The sequence below is a fragment of the Prionailurus bengalensis genome, chromosome B4 (assembly GCF_016509475.1).
Source record: "Prionailurus bengalensis isolate Pbe53 chromosome B4, Fcat_Pben_1.1_paternal_pri, whole genome shotgun sequence".
Classification (NCBI taxonomy): domain Eukaryota; kingdom Metazoa; phylum Chordata; class Mammalia; order Carnivora; family Felidae; genus Prionailurus; species Prionailurus bengalensis.
In genome coordinates, this window is record NC_057358.1 from 81,222,707 (window position 1) to 81,242,741 (window position 20,035).

Genomic DNA, 20,035 nt, shown 5'->3' on the forward strand with positions numbered 1-20,035 from the left:
CACTCTTTGTCTTGTGCGTTAAAATGACTTATTAAACTTCATGGAGTTCACCGTATAGTTATTTATTTCTCTTTGCACAGAAACCTGCTCAATTCTACTTATTTATTTTGCAAAGCACTTAAGATATCTCTGACCATCAAGCTCTAAAGGCTGCATTTTTTTTTGTATATTCTATAAATGTGTTTTTCACTGAGTTTCTGTGTGGCGGTTTAGTTATCTGTTCAGCTCTTTTCTCCTCATCTGATTGTGAGCTTAAGTACAGATTATTTACACTTACGGATTTTCATATGGCAAAATGCACATCAAAATTCAATAAATATCATTTGATGAATTTTTTCTAAGGCATATACAACAAAAAATGAATTATCTTTGTTTTTGTTTCATTTTCTTTACGGTTTTCTTGTCAAGGGAGGATTTTCAAGAATAATTTAAGCCACAGAAAACTGTGAAATATGTGTATCACTCATTGACCTTCTGGACAATTAAGAATGACTCATATGTCACGTTTAGGACTGTGTGCACTGCAGAGTAACTGTTTCCCTCATGCAGCATTCAAAAAGATTTCTGCAATAAATCAGATATTTTGTTCTGTCTTCTTATCATATCAGATTTTGTTACTCTACCAGTTACATACATATTACATAACACTTGTTCCTAAGTCAAAATAAACAATACACCCCAAACATCATCCTTAGAGTGCCAGCAGCAAACTTGGGATATATTTTCCCTAAAATCAAAATATATGGCAATCATTATCTTTACCCATATGAAGATGAAGTATGGCGAAAGCCATTCCACCCCAAAATCAACAGCCAGGCAAAATGTAGTCTTAATGTATCCTTCAGCTGTAAGTACATGGGTTTCAAATACGCAAAATTTCCAAAATTAAATATTTCTAATATCAATGGGCAAATTCTCTGTGCCAATGCCTCCCCAGATTGTCATAATGCCTCTGCCTTTCAGTTATGTCACTGTTAAGACAGAATTAAATAGAAGTATTTTTTTCCCCAGAATCTTTCTCAAAGCTTCTTTGACATCTTTGTTTCTCAGAGAATAAATCAAAGGATTCAGCATGGGAGTGACTAGGGTGTAACATAACGAGGCCACTTTACTCAGCTCAGGAAATCTGTCAGGGATGACATACATAAAAATCACAGCACCGTACAACACACTCACGACTCCCAGGTGAGAGCTGCAAGTGGAGAATGCTTTCTTACGTCCCTCAGTGGATCTTATCTTTAGAACTGTGGACACAATATACATATAGGACACAATAATGACAATTATGGTAGGCAAAATAATAATGCTGCATAAGAAAAACGTAACCATGTTATGAAAGTAAAGATCAGAACAAGATAGCCTCTGAAGTGGACGGTCATCACAGTAAAAGTGGTCGATGGCTCGGGAAGCACAAAAGGACAAAGTAAATGTTATGCTTGTCTGAAGAACTGAACTGATGCAGCCGCATAAATAGGAACCAGCCACCAACTGAGTGCAGAGACGTGTTGACATCTGGGCAGAGTAGAGGAGTGGGTTGCAGATGGCAATGAAGCGGTCATAGGCCATGGCTGCCAGGAGAAATGCCTCCGCCACGATGAAGAGGGCAAAGAGAAAGAGCTGGGTCACACAGCCTGCAAAAGAGATGGACTTGCTCTCAGACCAGAAGTTGATCAAGGCCTTGGGTGCAATAACAGATGAATAGAAGAGATCAATGAAGGACAGGTTGCCCAGGAAGAAATACATCGGTGTGTTCAGCCGGGGATCAGTCATAATAATGGTCATCATCCCAACATTCCCTAGGAGGATCATGGCATACACAAGCAGAAAGATCAGGAAGAGGAGAATGTGGAGCTCGGAGCGGACCCTGAAGCCTACCAGGATGAAGTCAGTTACTTCCGAGTGATTGTCTGTTCCCCTGTCACCCATGGCAGAAACCTGCTGAGAGGCACAAGGCAAAATAAACAAATGAAATCTAGGCTTTGTTTCTAGTGGCATAAATAATTTCTTAAATGTAGAATAAATTATTTACATCTTAATTAACTATTGAACATAAGACAATTTTAATGTCATGAAGAATCAAGAATTTGCATTACATAATACTAGGCTTATGAGACTAAGCAGTAAAAAAATTTTCTGGGTCACTGTACTTAAATCATAAATTTGCTGTGAGTTCAGCCAATAAGTAGCATACAATATTGTCTAATTTCAATCAAATTTGAAATTTCTATTCTTAACATTTTTATAGTAAAATAATTTTCACAATCTAAAATAGGAGTGTTACTAGGATCTAAAATAGAGATATTACATGTAATCGCTATGACAATGTTTATAGCCTGCGATAGCCAAGTGAGTGTTTGAATCATTACATGACAGTAATAAATATATTTTAAAATATTGTTACCTTATTTACCTCAATTTCTTTCCTTTTCACTATTACTGTATCCATCTTTGAAAATAGAATAAAAATAGATAAGTTATTTGTGTGTTAAAATTAATAAAATTTAAAAACCACTAATCCAAATCAAATAAAATGCTCTAAAGATCATTCTGAATAAATGGGCGTTTCCTCAGATCAAGTCCATTCCCCAAAATAAAGGAATTTTTATTGCTTCATTATAAATATTTTACTTCCACTAATAGTTGTTTAATTAAAACATGCCATAATCAGCTCCTTTTCTGAAGTGGGGAGAAGTTAATGAACATTCTAATACTTACAACACAATGATGCCTTTCTACCACAACTTCATCAATTCATGGGATCTGGCTCTTTGGGCAGGGCAAGTATATTTAAGGAATATATATAATGGAGAGTTCCTTTCTTAAATCCTAGTAGGCTTTATACATCTTAAAATAAGATGAGTATTAAAGGACCATAGCAATTTTGTGTCATCTATAGTCTATCATCATTTGCTCCAGTATCAACAGTGGTTGTTTATGATGGTCTTACTTATTTTAGTCCTATGCAATCTTTCCTCAGGATATTTCAACATTAAGGTTTTGCTCATCCTCTGTGATGGATTCCATTGGGAGAGGAGTAATCATAAAGTCAATTATAGAGACATAAGTACAGGCTCCAGGGCTGTTGTCCATTAGGACTGCAGTAACCTCAGACACAAACAAATAATCTAATAATAGTCCAAATACAAGGAACTTTTCCCTTTGGTTGTATGTATGCTTTGGGAAATGTCTTTGGACTTAGTCTTCTTCATTGACAAAGAAAAACTTCCTGGTAATTATCATAGCATACATATTGGTAGGTACATAGAAACAGATTTAAAAGGTAGTACTATATGAGAAAAGTGTTAGATAAGTGAATATTTTAAATTACGTAGTAAATTACATTCACTAAGCTTTAAAAAAAGATAAAAATTCACTCCAAGATATGGTTTATCTATATTTCTTGATGTAGACATATTTCTTTTCTTTTTTTTTTAATATGAAATTTATTGTCAAATTGGTTTCCATACAACACCCAGTACTCATCCCAACAGGTGCCCTCCTCAATGCCCATCACCCACTTTCCCCACCCTCCCACCCCCCATCAACCCTCAGTTTATTCTCAGTTTTTAAGAGTCTCTTATGGTTTGCCTCCTTGCCTCTCTGTAACTTTTTTCTCCCTTCCCCTCCCCCATGGTCTGATGTAGACATATTTCATGATATGACAAATACCCTGTAAATCACAAACTCAGAGTCAGATAATATTTTGCTAATTCTATGCTTTCTTATATTCAAATACTAAACAATTAGAGAAGAAATAACAGCACTCAATAAAATGATTTTAAATTTCCTTAGTAAAAGATTTTAAAATATCTTAACTATTTTGTGACTAAAGGACTGCATTAAAACCATAGACATAGGGGCGCCTGGGTGGCTCAGTTGGTTAAGCATCCGACTTTGGTTCAGGTCATAATCTCGTGGCTTGTGGGTTTGAGCCCCGTGTCAGGCTCTGTGCTGATAGCTCAGAGCCTGGAGCCTGCTTCAGATTCTATATCTCCCTCTCTCTCTGCCCCTTTCTTGCTTGCGCTTCTGTCTCTCTCTCTCTCTCTCTCTCAAAAAATTACATAAACATAAAAAAATTAAAAAAACAATAACCATAGGCATAATACTCTATTTAATGAGCTTAGTATTTTGAGCTTTATATATTTTCATCCTAAATATTTCCATAAATTAATTGTAATACTACTTTTTAAATCCCCTTTTAATTAAAAATTATTTCTAGAGTTTATTTAGAATTTTCCTCTGTATGGAATACAAAATGATATAGGGTAAGAGTTTCTCATTATAATACAGTATTAATAAAAGTTTGGTCAGTGTAGGAAGAAAAAGCAGATTAGGTATTTCATGTTTTTATTTTTTTAATATGTATTTATTATAAGAGAAGGAGAGAGATAGAGTGGCAAGCAAAGGAGGGGCAGAGAGAGAGGGAGAAAGAGAAAATCCCAACCAGGCTCCACATTGTCGGCAGTATCTGATGTGGAGCTCAATCTCATGAACCATGACATCATTACCTGAGCTGAAACCAAGAATCAGATTCTTAATAGACGGAGCCACCTAAGTGCCCCAGAAGTACATTACATACGTTAAACAGGAAAATATTAATTAAGGTGAATTGAGGCCTATCAAATTTGGAAAGGCTGGAAGAATTTCTGGATGACACTCTTATAATGATCCTGAGAGAAATTTAGGATAAACACACACAGATATACTACTTTTGGGGATACAATTCAAAAGTACAGCACCTGACCTATGGTCCCAGGGATCAGATACACAGAAGCAAAAAAACGTCACTACTTCCTCATCCATCAAAATCACTTTTCTAGGAAGTTGAGGATTCAACAGCACTGCAGAAATAAGCCCACATGTTTCTACAACTTTTTTCTACTGGTAGAAAGAATGGACAGAAAGTTGATCCCCAAGTCATTGTGCCCTTCTAAATTCTGAGCTTGTATAGATCTAATTGGTAGAGCAAAATCTGTGTCAAGAACCTGTGTGGCAGGAGACATTTGAACTTTCCAACATCTCTATCTAGAAGGCACATGATATAGAGTTTGAATATCTAACCTGTAAAATGTACCATAATCTAATATACTTTTTAATCCTTAAACTTTCCACGATAGCATTAACGGTAACAACATGCTATTTCTGACAAATATGTAGAGGGCCACTAACTGTCACAATAGTTAAGACATCAATAAACCCTTAACGAATTCATTGATTAAAATCATTCAAAATATGTTCTTGATCATATTCAACTTAATATAGAAATCAAATAGATTTTTAGGAAGTGTTTATTTTTAGCGTTCATGCCCATAGAATTTTCCGGTTATCTATCATTATTGATTTCATAAGTGATAGATAACTAGAAATCTTTATGGGCATGGACATTAGAAATAAACACTTCCTAAAAACATACTGATAAAAAAGAAATCAAATAAAATTTTGATTTCAATTGAACTAAATTATAATGAATCATGATATATTTAAGCTTGGTAAGAAAAAGTAGTACTTAGAGGGATATACAAAACCTTACAGATAAATATGAAGAAGATAGGCAGAAACATTTAGATCTTAATAATAACAATCTTCTTAATAATGTGAAATAGAAAACAACAAGTTAAAACAAAATATGAGGTACCTGAGTGCTCAGGGGGCACCTGCATGGCTCAATCGGTTAAGCATCTGATTTCGGCTCAGGTCATGATCTCGTGGTTCATGAGTTTGAACCCCAGGTCTGGCTCTGTGCTAACAGCTCAGAGCCTGGAGCCTGCTTCAGATTCTGTGTCTTCCTCTCTCTCTGCCCCTCCCTGACTCACACTCTTTTTCTCTATCTCAAAGATAAATAAACAGTAAAAAAAAAAAAAAAAAGCACAAAACAACAAAAACAGAAAAGAAATAATGTAGATAAAAATTACTTAATTAGAAAAAAATATGTATAATATAGGATAGCCACATAGTCTGACATTGATTCTTTGAAAAATTAGTAATGTGTATAAAATCCTAGCCAATTTAATGAAGGAAAAACAGCAACATTAAATCACAAGAGTCAGGAATTAAAAGGTGATGGCACTACAGATTCTGCTGATATTGCTAAAAAAATATTTTTACCAAAAATTGATGATTTTTTTAAATAAAAATATTTTAAGTAGGAAAAAATTATGTGTAAAAGACAAGTATGAATTTTTAATCATATTTTCTAAAGAAATTGAATTTCGTTAATGATATTTCCATGAAGAATAGTTCTTGCCTAAATGACTTCACCAGTGTTTACTTCTGAACATTTGAGAAAGAAATAAGGTCATTTGTACATAAACTCTGTCAGGAATAGTCATAAAGGAAACACTCTCTAACTATAGTTTTGAGTCTCTCATAAGTGTCATAAGGACATTAAACTTTATAGGTAAATCTTACTCATAAACTTAATGTCAAAAGTCTAAACAGACAATAAATAAAATACTTCAGTAAAAAAAAGAATAATGCAATCTCACTGAAGTGTATGTACTAGAAATGTTAAAGTCATTGAATATTTTTAAAAAATAGATTTAAGGGGCGCCTGGGTGGTGCAGTCGGTTAAGCGTCCGACTTCAGCCAGGTCATGATCTTGCGGTCTGTGAGTTCGAGCCCCGCGTCAGGCTCTGGGCTGATGGCTCAGAGCCTGGAGCCTGTTTCCGATTCTGTGTCTCCCTCTCTCTCTGCCCCTCCCCCGTTCATGCTCTGTCTCTCTCTGTCCCAAAAATAAATAAACGTTAAAAAAAAATTAAAAAAAAATAGATTTAAGATTTTCCACATCTAGTTATTAATGCATAGCTTTTATAGATTTGCTTTCCATCACAAAAAAATTAAACTCTGGAGAAAAAATATGAACCAAATATTTTTAGAGATTGCATAATAAGTGGTAAATGACTAAATACTGAGAAAAAGGAAACATACCAGGAGAAAAAGATTTTAAACTTGAATATACAGCAATAGAAACAAACCAAACCTAAGATTGAGTTAAAAAGGAAAAAATAGAAAAGAACAGATGTTCAATGACAACTGAGAAAATATTAGCCATGTAATTTGGAAAAAGAGAGGCCAGAAAAATAACAGAAACTATGGTGGGCAAAAATTTTTTCTAAGTTGATGACAAATCTAAACACACAGATGCAAGGAAATGGGCAAAATCCCGAGCAGGATCAACAGAGAGAAAACCAAATAAAACACATCAGAATAAAAATCTGAAGGTGAGTGAAAAAGAGACACTGTCAAGAGGGGAAAAGAGAGACATTACACACAAGCAAATGAAAGTTAAATCATACACCTTGGTCAGAAACAATTCGAACCAGAGACAATGGAACAACATCTTTAAAGCACTTAAAGATAGGAGGAGGGGAGACCAAACCAACAAGCATGTGCAGGACAAATGGGCTTCAGAACTGAAGGCAAAAAAAGGAACTTTCTGACTAAAGGAAAACTAAGAGAATGTGTCATGCCAAATTTGCGGCACAAGAAATACCAAAGAAAGTTGTCCTCGCTAAAAGAAACATTGTCAGGATAAAGTGTGAAGGATCTCTAGGATCCTGAAGATGCTGCTTTCACACTGACAGCAGAACTAAGGATGTGTGAGGAGGGGTAGTTTCCTTCTCTTTCAGTGTGTAACTTAGGTTTTTCTCTTGTTGGTTCTGGCACAGGTGGGCACACCCCACCCTGGTGCTCACTCTTGAAGCAATTCCAGGCTTCTGGGATCTTTTAAACCACCTCTTCTGTTGTCTTGAAATCATAGATGGAGGTATGACTGCCTCCTCTTGCCCATCTCTTTGTTACTTCTAAATTCACACCCCGGCGTTTCCCCAAGCTCTTTAACTGACTGTTTAGATTATTCTCCGCATAAAGTTTTCTTCTAATACCAGCATGCTGTATTAACAGTAGAGTTAAGAAATGAGTTTCTAAAGTAAGGGTTGTTTATCTACTCAAATGAAAACTAGTGAATATCCTTCTATGTGTCATGAAATTTAAAAAAAGCATCAGGGGCGCCTGGGTGACTCAGTCCATTAGGATTGTACTTCCATTCAGGACATGATCTCATGGCTCTGTGCCGACAGCTGGGAGCCTGGAGCCTGCTTCAGGTTCTGTCTCCCTCTCTCTGCCCCTCCCCAACTTGTGCTCTGTCTCTTTCTCTCTCTCTCTCTCAAACATAAATAAACATTAAACAAATTTTTTAAGAAAAAAGAATCAAGTACTTCTCATCCAAATGTGTTTGTTATTATTGTTACTGTTTTTATTAATTTTGTTCAGTAAGTAGAAGGTACTTCTCACCTCCTCAAGAGAACCCTTCTAACTTTCCAAAGTTCTGTTGAGTTTAATAATTTCTTTCCTCATTTTTCTTTTGCATTCTGATACAAAATACATTACTGGTGAGAGAGAGACTGTTGTCCCTGGTTAATATCTTGCAGAGGGAATGCTCACCACTTTGGTTTCCATCCTCATGAGAGAACTTCTCTTAGGAGCCACCTCAGGTCTGGTTGATTTAATCAATGAAAGAGCACATTAAAAAAGAAAAAAAGAGAGAGAGAGAGAGACAAACTACAATTGTTGCTGGTACTTGTTCATCTTAGTGATTGGACTCTGATCTGAACAGTGAGGAAATACAATCCATTTTGCAGGAAGACTTCCTGTTAAACTAAAGTGTGCTTCTTTTCATGCTTTTGTTTCTTCATGATTTCACATATAGTAGAAGGTTTACAAGGTAAGAAATGTGTTCATTCTTAAGAATATCGTTTATATTTAATGTGTTTATTCTCAACACTTCTTTTTTAGATAATTTTAGTTATATCTTTCTTTTTTTCCCAATTTTTCTGTCGAAGTCAGAAACTTCTTTATGTAAAACATGAATTTAAGGAAACCATGCATTTTTGTAGTTGATAGGTCCTACCAGAGTATATTTTGGTGATTCTCCTGCCTGCTAAAATCAATCAGTCAATATTTCTGTTAACCTTTAATTTTTTTAAGAAAGTAAGTTTCATACATACTGAACCAAATTGACTCTAATATACTTCCATAGTCCCAACTGTCTTAAAAGAATGTCAAAATTAGTGAAACCATACCAGTGACAACAATAAAAATTACAAGAGACATTATAATGCATTTTATAATTTATATAACATATAATTTTATTTATGTATTATAATTCCATAATTTACATAATGATTTATGTAAATACACAGAATTATAATTTTTATACTTATAAAATTATAAAAGACATCTTCATAGTATGTGAATCTTTGAATTTCTTGTTTGCCAGTTTTCTTTTACATGTTTTGATTATTGAATAGTAAACCCCTTTGCTGCTCAATCTCATGACTCTAAAGAAGCCTTTTAAATGTGTTTTTGTCTTAATTTCCCCATACATAAAATAAAATAAAAATTACTTCCTCCCTCTACCACAATATTTTAAGAATGCTTTATAGCCATAATAGTATATGCTGAAATCAATATAACATAAGCTTGTTTAAATACATATTTCTTCCTTTTGTTCCATTTATACCTATCTTTAAATTGTCCTGTGTGTGTTCTATCCTACCCATTCACAGATCTTTGTATTTTTTGTTAGATTTGTCTGTTTCTGAAAGGATAGAAAAATCGCTACCCAAGATCTTAGAGTTCCTCACTTGTATTCCACTCTGTAAATTCCAAAGGGAATCAGAGAGGGAAAGAAGGAAGGAAAGAAGAAGAGAAAAAAATAAAAATCTGATTACATTGTGTTCAGAAAATATACGCAAGAATCACTTCTGTTTTTAGCAGATGAACTGTGCCACATTAAAGTGCATGTCACTATAGGGACAAAAATAATGGAAGAAATAAGAAGATGAAGTTAATGGGTAAAAGGATGATGCCTTTGCCAGAATTTGAAGGTTTTCTCTCCATATAAGAAAGATGGATAGATACAGTATTAGTATATCATTTTTCTATAATAGATAAGGAAACTAAATTATTTCTTTAAGATAAAATGAGACCATCAATTGAATGGATTTTCATTACAAATGAGAATTTAAGTGCATTGTAATGTCTGTGAGAAATATTGTCCACTAGAAGAGCCAACTTTCAATGGCAGTAACTGATAATAAATCAAGAAGGGAAAACAAAGAGCAAGCTCTTGTTTCCAGACAGTTTCCTGGAATCTCCATTTCCCCAAAGTACACCTTGAGGGCACATCCTCATTACTTGCAAAATAAGTATATCTAAAGAGGCTGACCAATGAGATTGGATTCTTCATTAGGAAGACTTTTTAAAAACAGTAATCTGTCCTTTACTGGTGTTGTGTGATTTCTTGGATGATGAAAATTTTCCACGCTGGGTTTTAGTTATTTTTCCTAAAACAAGTATTCTGATGACTCATTTCTTTCATTTTTACCATCTCTCCAATTCCACCTACATCTCAGCCATGAAGAGCGAGCCTAACAGGAATTACTCAGAAGTGACTGAGTTTGTTCTACTAGGATTCATAACCCCTCCAAAAGTACAGATCCTCTTATTCCTAGTGTTCTTGCTGATCTACATGGTCACTGTGGTGGGAAATATTAGCATGATAATTGTCATTAAGGTGGACTCCAGACTTCATGTGCCTATGTATTTCTTCCTTAGAAACTTGTCCTATTTAGATCTCTGCTACTCCACAGTCATTGCTCCCAAAACTTTAGCCAACTTCCTATCTAAGGGAAAGAAGATTTCTTACAATGGCTGCGCGGCCCAATTTTTCTTCTTTGCCCTGTTTGTCACAACTGAAGGCTTTCTTCTGGCTGTCATGGCATTTGATCGATTCTCGGCCATTTGTTCCCCTCTCCTTTACCCCGTGCACATGTCCCGGAAAGTCTGTGCTCAGTTGGTGACTGGATCCTACATCTGTGGAGGCATCAACTCCATGGTTCAAACAGGTTTCACCTTCAGTTTGCGTTTCTGTGGAGAAAACAGACTAGACCACTTTTTCTGTGACGTCCCAGCCCTGATCAAGATCTCCTGTGTGGACACATCTGTGAATGAGATTGTGTTGTTCATTCTCTCGGCCGTCATTATCATCACCACCACAACTGTCATTGTGGTTTCCTATGCTTACATCCTGTCCACCGTCCTGAAGATCCCCTCGACCCATGGCAGGGGTAAGACCTTCTCCACCTGTGGCTCCCATATAGCAGTAGTGAGTTTATTCTATGGGGCTGTATTCTTCATGTATGCCCAGCCTGGGGCTATCTCCTCTCCAGAGTCAAACAAGATTGTAGCTGTGCTGTACACACTGGTAATACCGATGCTAAACCCTCTAATATACAGTCTGAGAAACAGAGATGTGCAAGAGGCTATGAAAAGAATACTACTACACAGGAAATGATTCCTCCCCTGATAATTGTAAAACCATCATTCAGTGGACACATTTTGTTTCCTAAGGGTCTCAGTTATCCTTGTTCTTGTAAAATTAGCATTATCAAAGATATTTTTATATACAGCAACAAATGTTTTTCTAAGTGTTACAAAATGGTATTTCTATGCTTAGAATATATGAAAGAATTATCTGTTTTCAATTTCTGATGTGATAATGTTTTCATTTCAATTTTGCTTTAAGAAGTAAATGGTAAGAGCTGCTAGTATATAATAATTAAAATATTACATCTGTGTGAATGATTCTTTAACTTTTCTGCTTTACAAAACAAGTAAACTGATATTTTTTTTAAGCATTTTATTTAGAGAGAGAGAGAGTGCATGCACATGAGCGGGGGAGGGGCGGAGAAAGGGGGAGAGAGAGAATTCCAGGCAGGCTCCACACTGTCAGTGCGGAGCCCCACGTGGCACTTGAACTCACCATCTGTGAAGTGATAACCTGAGCTGAAATCAAGAGTTGGATGTTTGACTGACTGAGCCACCCAGGCGACCCCTGGTATTTGTTTGGAAAAGAGAACAGCCATACTGTATAGGTGGCAAAACAGAACAGTAATGGTTACATAGAACACTTAAGTAAAGGCCCCCTTTTTCCCAGAGATCCAGGTTTATATTCTGAAAAGTATCATCCTTAGCATTACTACTGCTATAAAAACAGGACGCACAATATCTTATTTGATTTGAGAAGCAATTATTCACATGGAAATATGTGTCAATAATGCTCTATTAAGTTTTTATTTCTTCATTTTCTTCTTAGTATAAAATGATATGTTTTATAATAAAAGCTGAAGCATAAAAAGCAAATACCATTTTTATCAACATTTTCAAATGAGGAAATTGAGGCAGTTGGGAACTAAGGAGCTTCGTGTAGCCAAAATGCAACACTAATATGGCACCAGAATTTTTATTATTCTAATATATGCTATAAAGCATGTGGAATATTCTAAAAATATAATCTCACAATCTAGAAACAACCATTTTTGAAGGACGTATAGTTATGTAGCCAGTCTTTAAACTGTAACAGATCTGACCCATTATCCTGTCATTAATTGTGCAAATGTAATTCTGTATTTATTTTCTTATGAAATTTTAATCAATTTTGCATGTAAAGCAGTATGACATTTGCATACCATTTTATTTATCGGTCTTTTTACTTTTAATTTATTGCCTATACTTACCCATTCAAAATCAGATAAATATTTTCGAATATTAACGTTTTTCTATAAGATATTTGACTTTTAGTTATTATAAAAGTGATTTTTCTATTTGATGTGGACTGAGGTACTTGCTCAAGTTTTTTCTTTCTATCAGCTAGAAATACTTAAAAAAATTGTTTTTAATGTTTGTTTATTTTTGAGAGAGAGAAAGACACAGTGTGAGTGGGGAAGGGGCAGAGAGAGAGGGAGACACAGAATCCAGAGCAGGCTTCAGGCTCTGAGCTGTCCAGCACAGAGCCCGACACAGGGCTCGAACTCACAAACCGTGAGATCATGACCTGAGCCAAAGTCGGACACTTAACTGAGTGAGCCACCCAGGTGCCCCTCCACTGACTACGAATATTTTTAATACCTAAAAAAATGTGGAGAGGAAAGAAAAGTTTTGCCCTGGTTTGTCATAATGTACAACACTTTATATACTGCTGAATATAATTTTCGAAAGCTTTACAATTCTGCGTTAACCTGATCAGAAGAGTTCCATGATATTCTTTGCTAACGTTAAGTGGCTAATTATTGTGAAGTGAATTATATGATCCAGGTATGCGAATATAGAACCGCTCAGGACTCCTTGGAGGGTTTGGCTCCAGAAGCAAACCATGGACGCAGTTGCAGTTGCTGCCATCTGGTGGCTGTCCTCCACTCTTACTGAGTCTGGATACTGTGATAGAATGGAACTTCCAGAACAGTGGTTAAAAATTCAAATTACTTCCATGGGGCGCCTGGATGGCGCAGTCGGTTAAGCGTCCGACTTCAGCCAGGTCACGATCTCGCGGTCCATTCAGCCAGGTCACGATCTCGCGGTCCATGAGTTCGAGCCCCGCGTCAGGCTCTGGGCTGATGGCTCGGAGCCTGGAGCCTGTTTCCGATGCTGTGTCTCCCTCTCTCTCTGCCCCTCCCCCGTTCATGCTCTGTTTCTCTCTGTCCCAAAAATAAATAAAAAACGTTGAAAAAAAATTAAGAAAAAAAAAATTCAAAGTACTTCCTAAATTACTTGGCTTCCACCCCCCCCCCCCCCCCATCATATTGTCCTGAGCAAGGGAGATTGGTTGACTATAAGCAGACATGTGGAAAGTTACCCTATTCCTCCCTGTCTCCTGAGGGAAAGTTGTCTGGAGTTGCCAGCCCTACTTTCCCACCCCTCCTTTTGTGCTTTTCCTTCACCAAAAATGAATCATGTAAGATCTCGCCCTTGTTTCAGAAAAGGGATGCGTAGAAAAGGGAAACTATTTGTCAATTATATTATTTCTGAATTTGTCTTATCTTGAGATATATATATATTTTTTTTAATTTTTTTACCGTTTATTTATTTTTGGGACAGAGAGAGACAGAGCATGAACAGGGGAGGGGCAGAGAGAGAGGGAGACACAGAATAGGAAGCAGGCTCCAGGCTCTGAGCCATCAGCCCAGAGCCCGACGCGGGGCTCGAACTCACGAACTGCGAGATCCTGACCTGAGCCGAAGTCGGACACTCAACCGACTGAGCCACCCAGGCGCCCCCCTTGAGATATATTTTGATAGGATTTTACTGAATGTTATTAGAATTGTATATGTTTATCACTGAGACAGAGCATTATTTGTTTTTCTCATACTAATTAGGGCACATTTTGGACTCAAGCTTGTCTGAGCATCATTCAAAGATGGAGACTTTTTCCTCCTTGTTTATTCTGAAGAAGAGGTTGTGTAACAATGAAATTATTTCCTCTTTGAAAGTTTGTGAGAACTGATGGGAGATGCCATCTGGACAAGGAGTTTCTATTATGGAAAGAGTTTGACTAATGATTGACTTGATTTAGTGGTTACCAAAAGTGATGATAATAAAGACATTTAACAACTTGTTAAGTAATGTTTATATATCAATGTTTAATATATCAATCAATACAAAGTAGCCCCTTTAGTCTTCTTATTAAACTGCTTAACTAGTGGTAAAGTTTTTTTTTTTTTTTTAATTTTTTTTTTCAACGTTTATTTATTTTTGGGACAGAGAGAGACAGAGCATGAACGGGGGAGCGGCAGAGAGAGAGGGAGACACAGAATCGGAAACAGGCTCCAGGCTCTGAGCCATCAGCCCAGAGCCTGACGCGGGGCTCGAACTCACGGAGTGCGAGATCGTGACCTGGCTGAAGTCGGACGCTTAACCGACTGCGCCACCCAGGCGCCCCATAGTGGTAAAGTTTTCAACACAAATCATCCTAAAGTTTCCATGCCATTTCTTTTCCTTCCTCCCTCCCTCCCTCTATTCCTCTTCCTTCCTCCCTTTCTTCCTTCCTTCCCTCTTTTTCTTCCTTCCTTCCTTCCCTCTCTCTTTATTTTTCTTTCTTTCATTCCTTTTCCAAATTGTTGGGAGAAATCTTTGGTTTGATGTGTTATTGCTAAATGCAATTTGATGCGAGGGGACTACACTAAACAAGCCATTACAATAGTTGTCCCATTAAATCAAAGTCATTAGATGATGTGGTGTTTGAAAAAGCAAAATTTCATTTCAACAAAATTGTTTATAATGCTGAATCTTCTGAGGCTTCTGCTAAACTAATACCAATTACATTTAAAATTTCCTAGCTCCTTCTCTTGCTCCTGATGTAAGAAGTCAGTCATTCTTTCATCATTATGGGGGATAATACCTATGGGTTTTGGATAGTTGCTCTTATTAAGCTGAGGGAAATTGCTGAGTTGTATCAGATATGAATGAATGTCTGTTTTTGTCAAATGCTTTTCCACATCTATTGAGATGATTTTAAACACACACACACACATATATACATATATATGATTATTTATGTACACAGGTGATTCTTGAACAACACTTTTGAATTGTGTGGGTCTACTTATATGCACATTTTTTACAACACAGTACTGTAAATGTATTTTCTCTTCCTTATAATTTTCTTATTAACATTATCTTTTCTGTATCTTCTTTATTGCAAGAATACAGTATATAATACATATAGCATAAAAATAGCAAAAAAATATGTGTTAATCAATGTGCTTATGTTATCAGTAAGGGTTGTGGTCAATAGTAGACTATTAGTAAGGTTTTGGGGGAATCAAATGTTATATGTGGATTTTCAACTATGTGTGTGGGTCATTCTACACCCCTGACCCCCATGTTGTCCAAGGGTCAACCACATATACACATGCACATACACAGACACACATACACACATATGCATATATGTGATATGTATTTTTATATATCACATGTTTATATATAATATATAAACTATATGTATATGAATTCATATAGCAAATATTTTCTCATATATAACACACATTTAGTTTATTAAATATAATTGAAATCTATTTTAGTTTGTTTATAGTATAGTAAATTAAATATAGTAAATTAAATTAATTTATTTTTGAATATTAAACCAGCTTTATATCCTAAGATAACCCCTACCTGGTCATGGTGTATGATAGTTTTGATCTTTTTCTAGATTGAATTTACTAAAATTTTGTTTAGAGATTTTGCATCTATGTTCACAACAGATATTGGCTAGTAGTTATCTTCTTTTTCTATCTAGTTTACCATTAACAGTACACTAGCTTCATAGAATCAATTAGGAAGTAGTTTCTTGTTTTAAATTCTTTGGGAAAGTTCATGCAGAATTGTTACTAAGGTTTTGCTCAAATGGTTGGTAGAATTCACTAGTGAGCCAAACTGGAGTGTTTCTTTGTGGGATCCTTTTTAACTACAATTTCAATTTTTTGAAGTGTTCTCAGTGAAATAAACTGGGGTACTCATTGGGCTTACCACATTTCTTTCCCATTTTTTAGGAATCACTGTGCTTCATTGTCTACAATCCAATGTCTTCAATATATATGTGTATATATTCGTATGTATATGTGTGTCTGTAAGTGTGTTTGTGCCATAGATAGATAATAGATGATAGATGATGATGATGATAGATAGATAGGTAGATAGATAGATAGATAGAGCTGCTGAGAGCCAGAGAGAGAGAGAGAGAGAGATGTTCCCTTTTTGTTGATTTAGGCTCCTATGACTTCTTCTTGAACAGAATCAGAAGTCTACTCATATCTTTTCTATTTCCCAAGTGAAATTAAACTTCGTTTTCAATCTGCTTGAGTAGTAGGGAAACATTTATTTTAGTTAGATTTTTTTTTAATTATCTGTTTAACAAGGGGTTTTCATAGGTAGGGTCAATGTGCCCACTGCTTCTCATTGAACATTGAAGAGTCACTGAAGGCAATTAAGTCCGAATTTTCAGTGGATAAAACTGTTCTATTGTTGATGAAGTTGCCTGCACAGGCTGCCTGAAGTTCAATGAAGAAAGTTATTTATATCTGTTCCTTTTTTTGAAGGATGGTCTCACTCTTTGAAGGCCAAATTCTTTTGGGGATGACACTTTGATTCTTAAGACCACTTCTCTTAGTTCTCAGCATTTCGTATTCCATTCCAGAGAATTACCTTCGATTCTACGGCACAAATGATTTGGGTGTGCATCATTTGTAGACCAGGAATGATTCTTTGTTTCCTATCCAGGAATCTCTGCAGCAGGAGTTACTCATGTGCCTTTTCTTATTTTTTAAAATGTAAATCACCACATTTGAGTTCATAGGTCTTTGGTCTTTTTACCCCATTGGTGTTATCAATCCTCTTTTCTGGACAGTAAAACTACACTTATTCTACTCTGCCACTCTTGCATTTTGGGAAGACAGACATCTTCGTGCCTCAATAACAATTCACTTTCTTCAAATCAAATGAGGTTCTTTTAAAATTTGTTTTGCTGCAAAGGATTACTACCTTCCCCCTTCATGGGCAGGCTCTTTTATCTTTTTTTTTACTTCTTGTTAGTGAGTTATTGAGTATTCTTAGTGTAATATCATTGCTGCTGTTACTATGTAGCTTAATATTTCATAGTTTATGTGAGATATAATAAGAATGATACCTTGCATCTATCTATCTATCTATCTATCATGCTATGTTTTACATATATAAATATATGTAATCCACACAGCAACTCTATGAGAAGTTACTTTTGTTATCTCCAGTTTCCAAACAAACAACATATGTGATTGGAAAATGAAAAAAAAAAAGTGAGGGGATGCCTGGTTGGCTCAGTTGCTTCAGTACCTGACTCTTGATTTCTGCTCAGGTCATGATCTCACGATTCCTGAGATCAAGCCCCACGTCACCTGCCCCCGCCCTCCGATCCCCCATGCTTTCATTGAGGAGCCTGCTTGGGATTCTCTTTCCACCCTTACCCCACTTATGCACACACACACACACACACACACTCTCTCTCTCTCTCTCTCTCTCAAAACAAATAAATACACTTTAAAAAAAAGTGGAGGGGCGCCTGGATGGCTCAGTCAGTTAAGCTTCCAACTTCAGCTCAGGTCATGATCTCACAGTTGGTGGGCTCCAGCTATGAGTCCAGCTGTGCTGACAGTGCGGAGCCTGGAGCCTGCTTTGGATTCTGTGTCTCCCTCTCTCTCTGCCCCTCCCCTGCTCATTCTCTCTCTCTCTCTCTTGCTCTCTCAAAAATAAGTAAACATTAAAAAATTTTTTTAAAAAGTGGAGATAGTGAAAAGTATGCTAAAACAAGAAATTTAAGGGACTCCTGGGTGGATCAATTTGTTAAGCCTCTGACTCTTGATTTCACCTTAGGTCAGGATCTCACAGTTTCGTGAGTTCAATCCCTCTGTACACTGACCATGCACACTGACCATGCAGAACCTGCTTGGGATTCTCCCTCTCTCCCTCTCTCTGCCCCTCCCTTGCTTGCATTCTCTCTGTCTCTCTCAAAATAAATAAATAAATATTTTTTAAAAATAAGAAATTTAAATATGTTTGATACCCAGTGTTAGGGAGGGATTATGAGTGCTGGTAGAGTTGAATATATAAACACTCAAAGATAAATAGATTTAAGTAAAAAGTCAAAATGAAAACAGTTTGAGACAATGAAGATATATAATACAAGAATACTCAAGTAACTGTACATCAGGATAGTAGGAGTGTTACAGAATTTTAAAGTAGTTGGTAGCTATTATAAGGTATTTTGTAAAACATGATTTTATATACACAAGTTTACAAAAAAGAAATAATAAAATAAATTTAATATTAATTATATACCATGTATTGTGACAATATTAATTGACTGAATGATGCACATTAAAAAATAATTTGCAGGGGTGCCTGGGTGGTTCAGCAGGCTAAGCATCTGACTCTTGATTTCTGTTTAGGTCATGATCTCATGGTGATGAGATCAAGCCCTGTGTTGGCTTCACACTGAGCGTGGAGTCTGCTTAACATTCTCTCTCCCTCTCTCTCTCTCGCCCCGTCCCCTGCTTTAAATAAAATCTTTAAAAAATAATTTGCAAATCTGAAGGGTAAAAAAATCACTGATATTCCTTGCTTTCATTGTCCATTATTCTTGACTTGTAGGTGTATCACTTATAACTTTTAATACTAATAATTTTCAGTTAGGAGTTGTTTTTAGAATTTGATATAAGTCAGAAAACCTATTTGCCATTTTATTTATTTATTTAGTTTATTTACTTTATTTTTGAGAGAGAGAATGGGGGAGAGGCAGAGAGAAAATCCTAAGCAGACCCTGTGCTGTCTGTGCAGAGCCTGACAGGGGGCTTGATCTCACAAACTGTGAGATCATGACCTGAGCTGAAATCAAGAGTTGGACGCTCAACCAACTGAACCACCCAGGCTCTCTCTCTAACCTGTCATTTAAATGAAAAAAAAATTGGGGGTATGAGTGGGCGGCTTAGTCAGTTAAGCATCCAGCTTCCACTCAGATCATGATCTTGCAGTTTGTGGGTTTGAGCCTTGCTCTGGGCTCTGTGCTGACAGCTCAGAGCCTGGAGCCTGCTTTGGATACTGTGTCTCCATCTTTCTCTCTGCCCCTCCCCACTGGCGCCCTGTCCCTGTCTCTTAAAAATAAATAAACACTAAAAAAATGTTTTTAAATAAATGAGCAAAATTTTATTTATTATTGGGGTTTCATAAAGTCTCAGAAGTGTCTTCAAATATTCCATGCCAAGACATTTTTACTGTATATACTCTCTACTTTTATAGCATTCTTTAAAATGTCTTTTAGAGCCCAAGATAAAAGTAGATGTATAGAGTGGAAATGTAAGTAAAGTAACAGAATGCCTTGGATGTGGGTGAACCTGGTATATCTAAGCAGGATAGATCTAGTTTAAATATCTATTGCATCTGGGGCACCTGGGTGGCTCAGTCAGTTGAGCAACCAGTTCTCAGTTTCAGTTCAGGCCATGATCCCAAGGTCATCAGATCAAGCCTTGCATTAGGCTCATGCTCAGTGTGGAGCCTGCTTTAGTTTCTCTCTCTCTCTCTCTCTGCCCCTCTCCCACTCGCTCTGTCTCTCTCTCAAATAATAAAATAAAACAAAGAAACAAACACCCACTGCATCAGAAAAGCAAGA

At 36.3% G+C, this 20,035-nt stretch overlaps 2 protein-coding genes across 2 annotated transcripts; one reads left to right on the forward strand and one right to left on the reverse strand.

Annotated features, from left to right (window-relative positions):
* Positions 1-963: 963 nt before the first annotated feature.
* Positions 964-1,977, reverse strand: LOC122473628 (olfactory receptor 9K2-like). Its single transcript, XM_043564269.1, has one exon. The coding sequence runs from the start codon at positions 1,924-1,926 to the stop codon at positions 964-966; it is 963 nt and encodes a 320-aa protein (XP_043420204.1). The 5' UTR covers positions 1,927-1,977.
* Positions 1,978-10,417: 8,440 nt separating this feature from the next.
* On the forward strand, positions 10,418-11,356 carry LOC122473222 (olfactory receptor 12-like). Its single transcript, XM_043563473.1, has one exon. It carries the CDS (start codon positions 10,418-10,420, stop codon positions 11,354-11,356), a length of 939 nt encoding a protein of 312 aa, XP_043419408.1.
* The last annotated feature ends 8,679 nt before the right edge of the window (positions 11,357-20,035 follow it).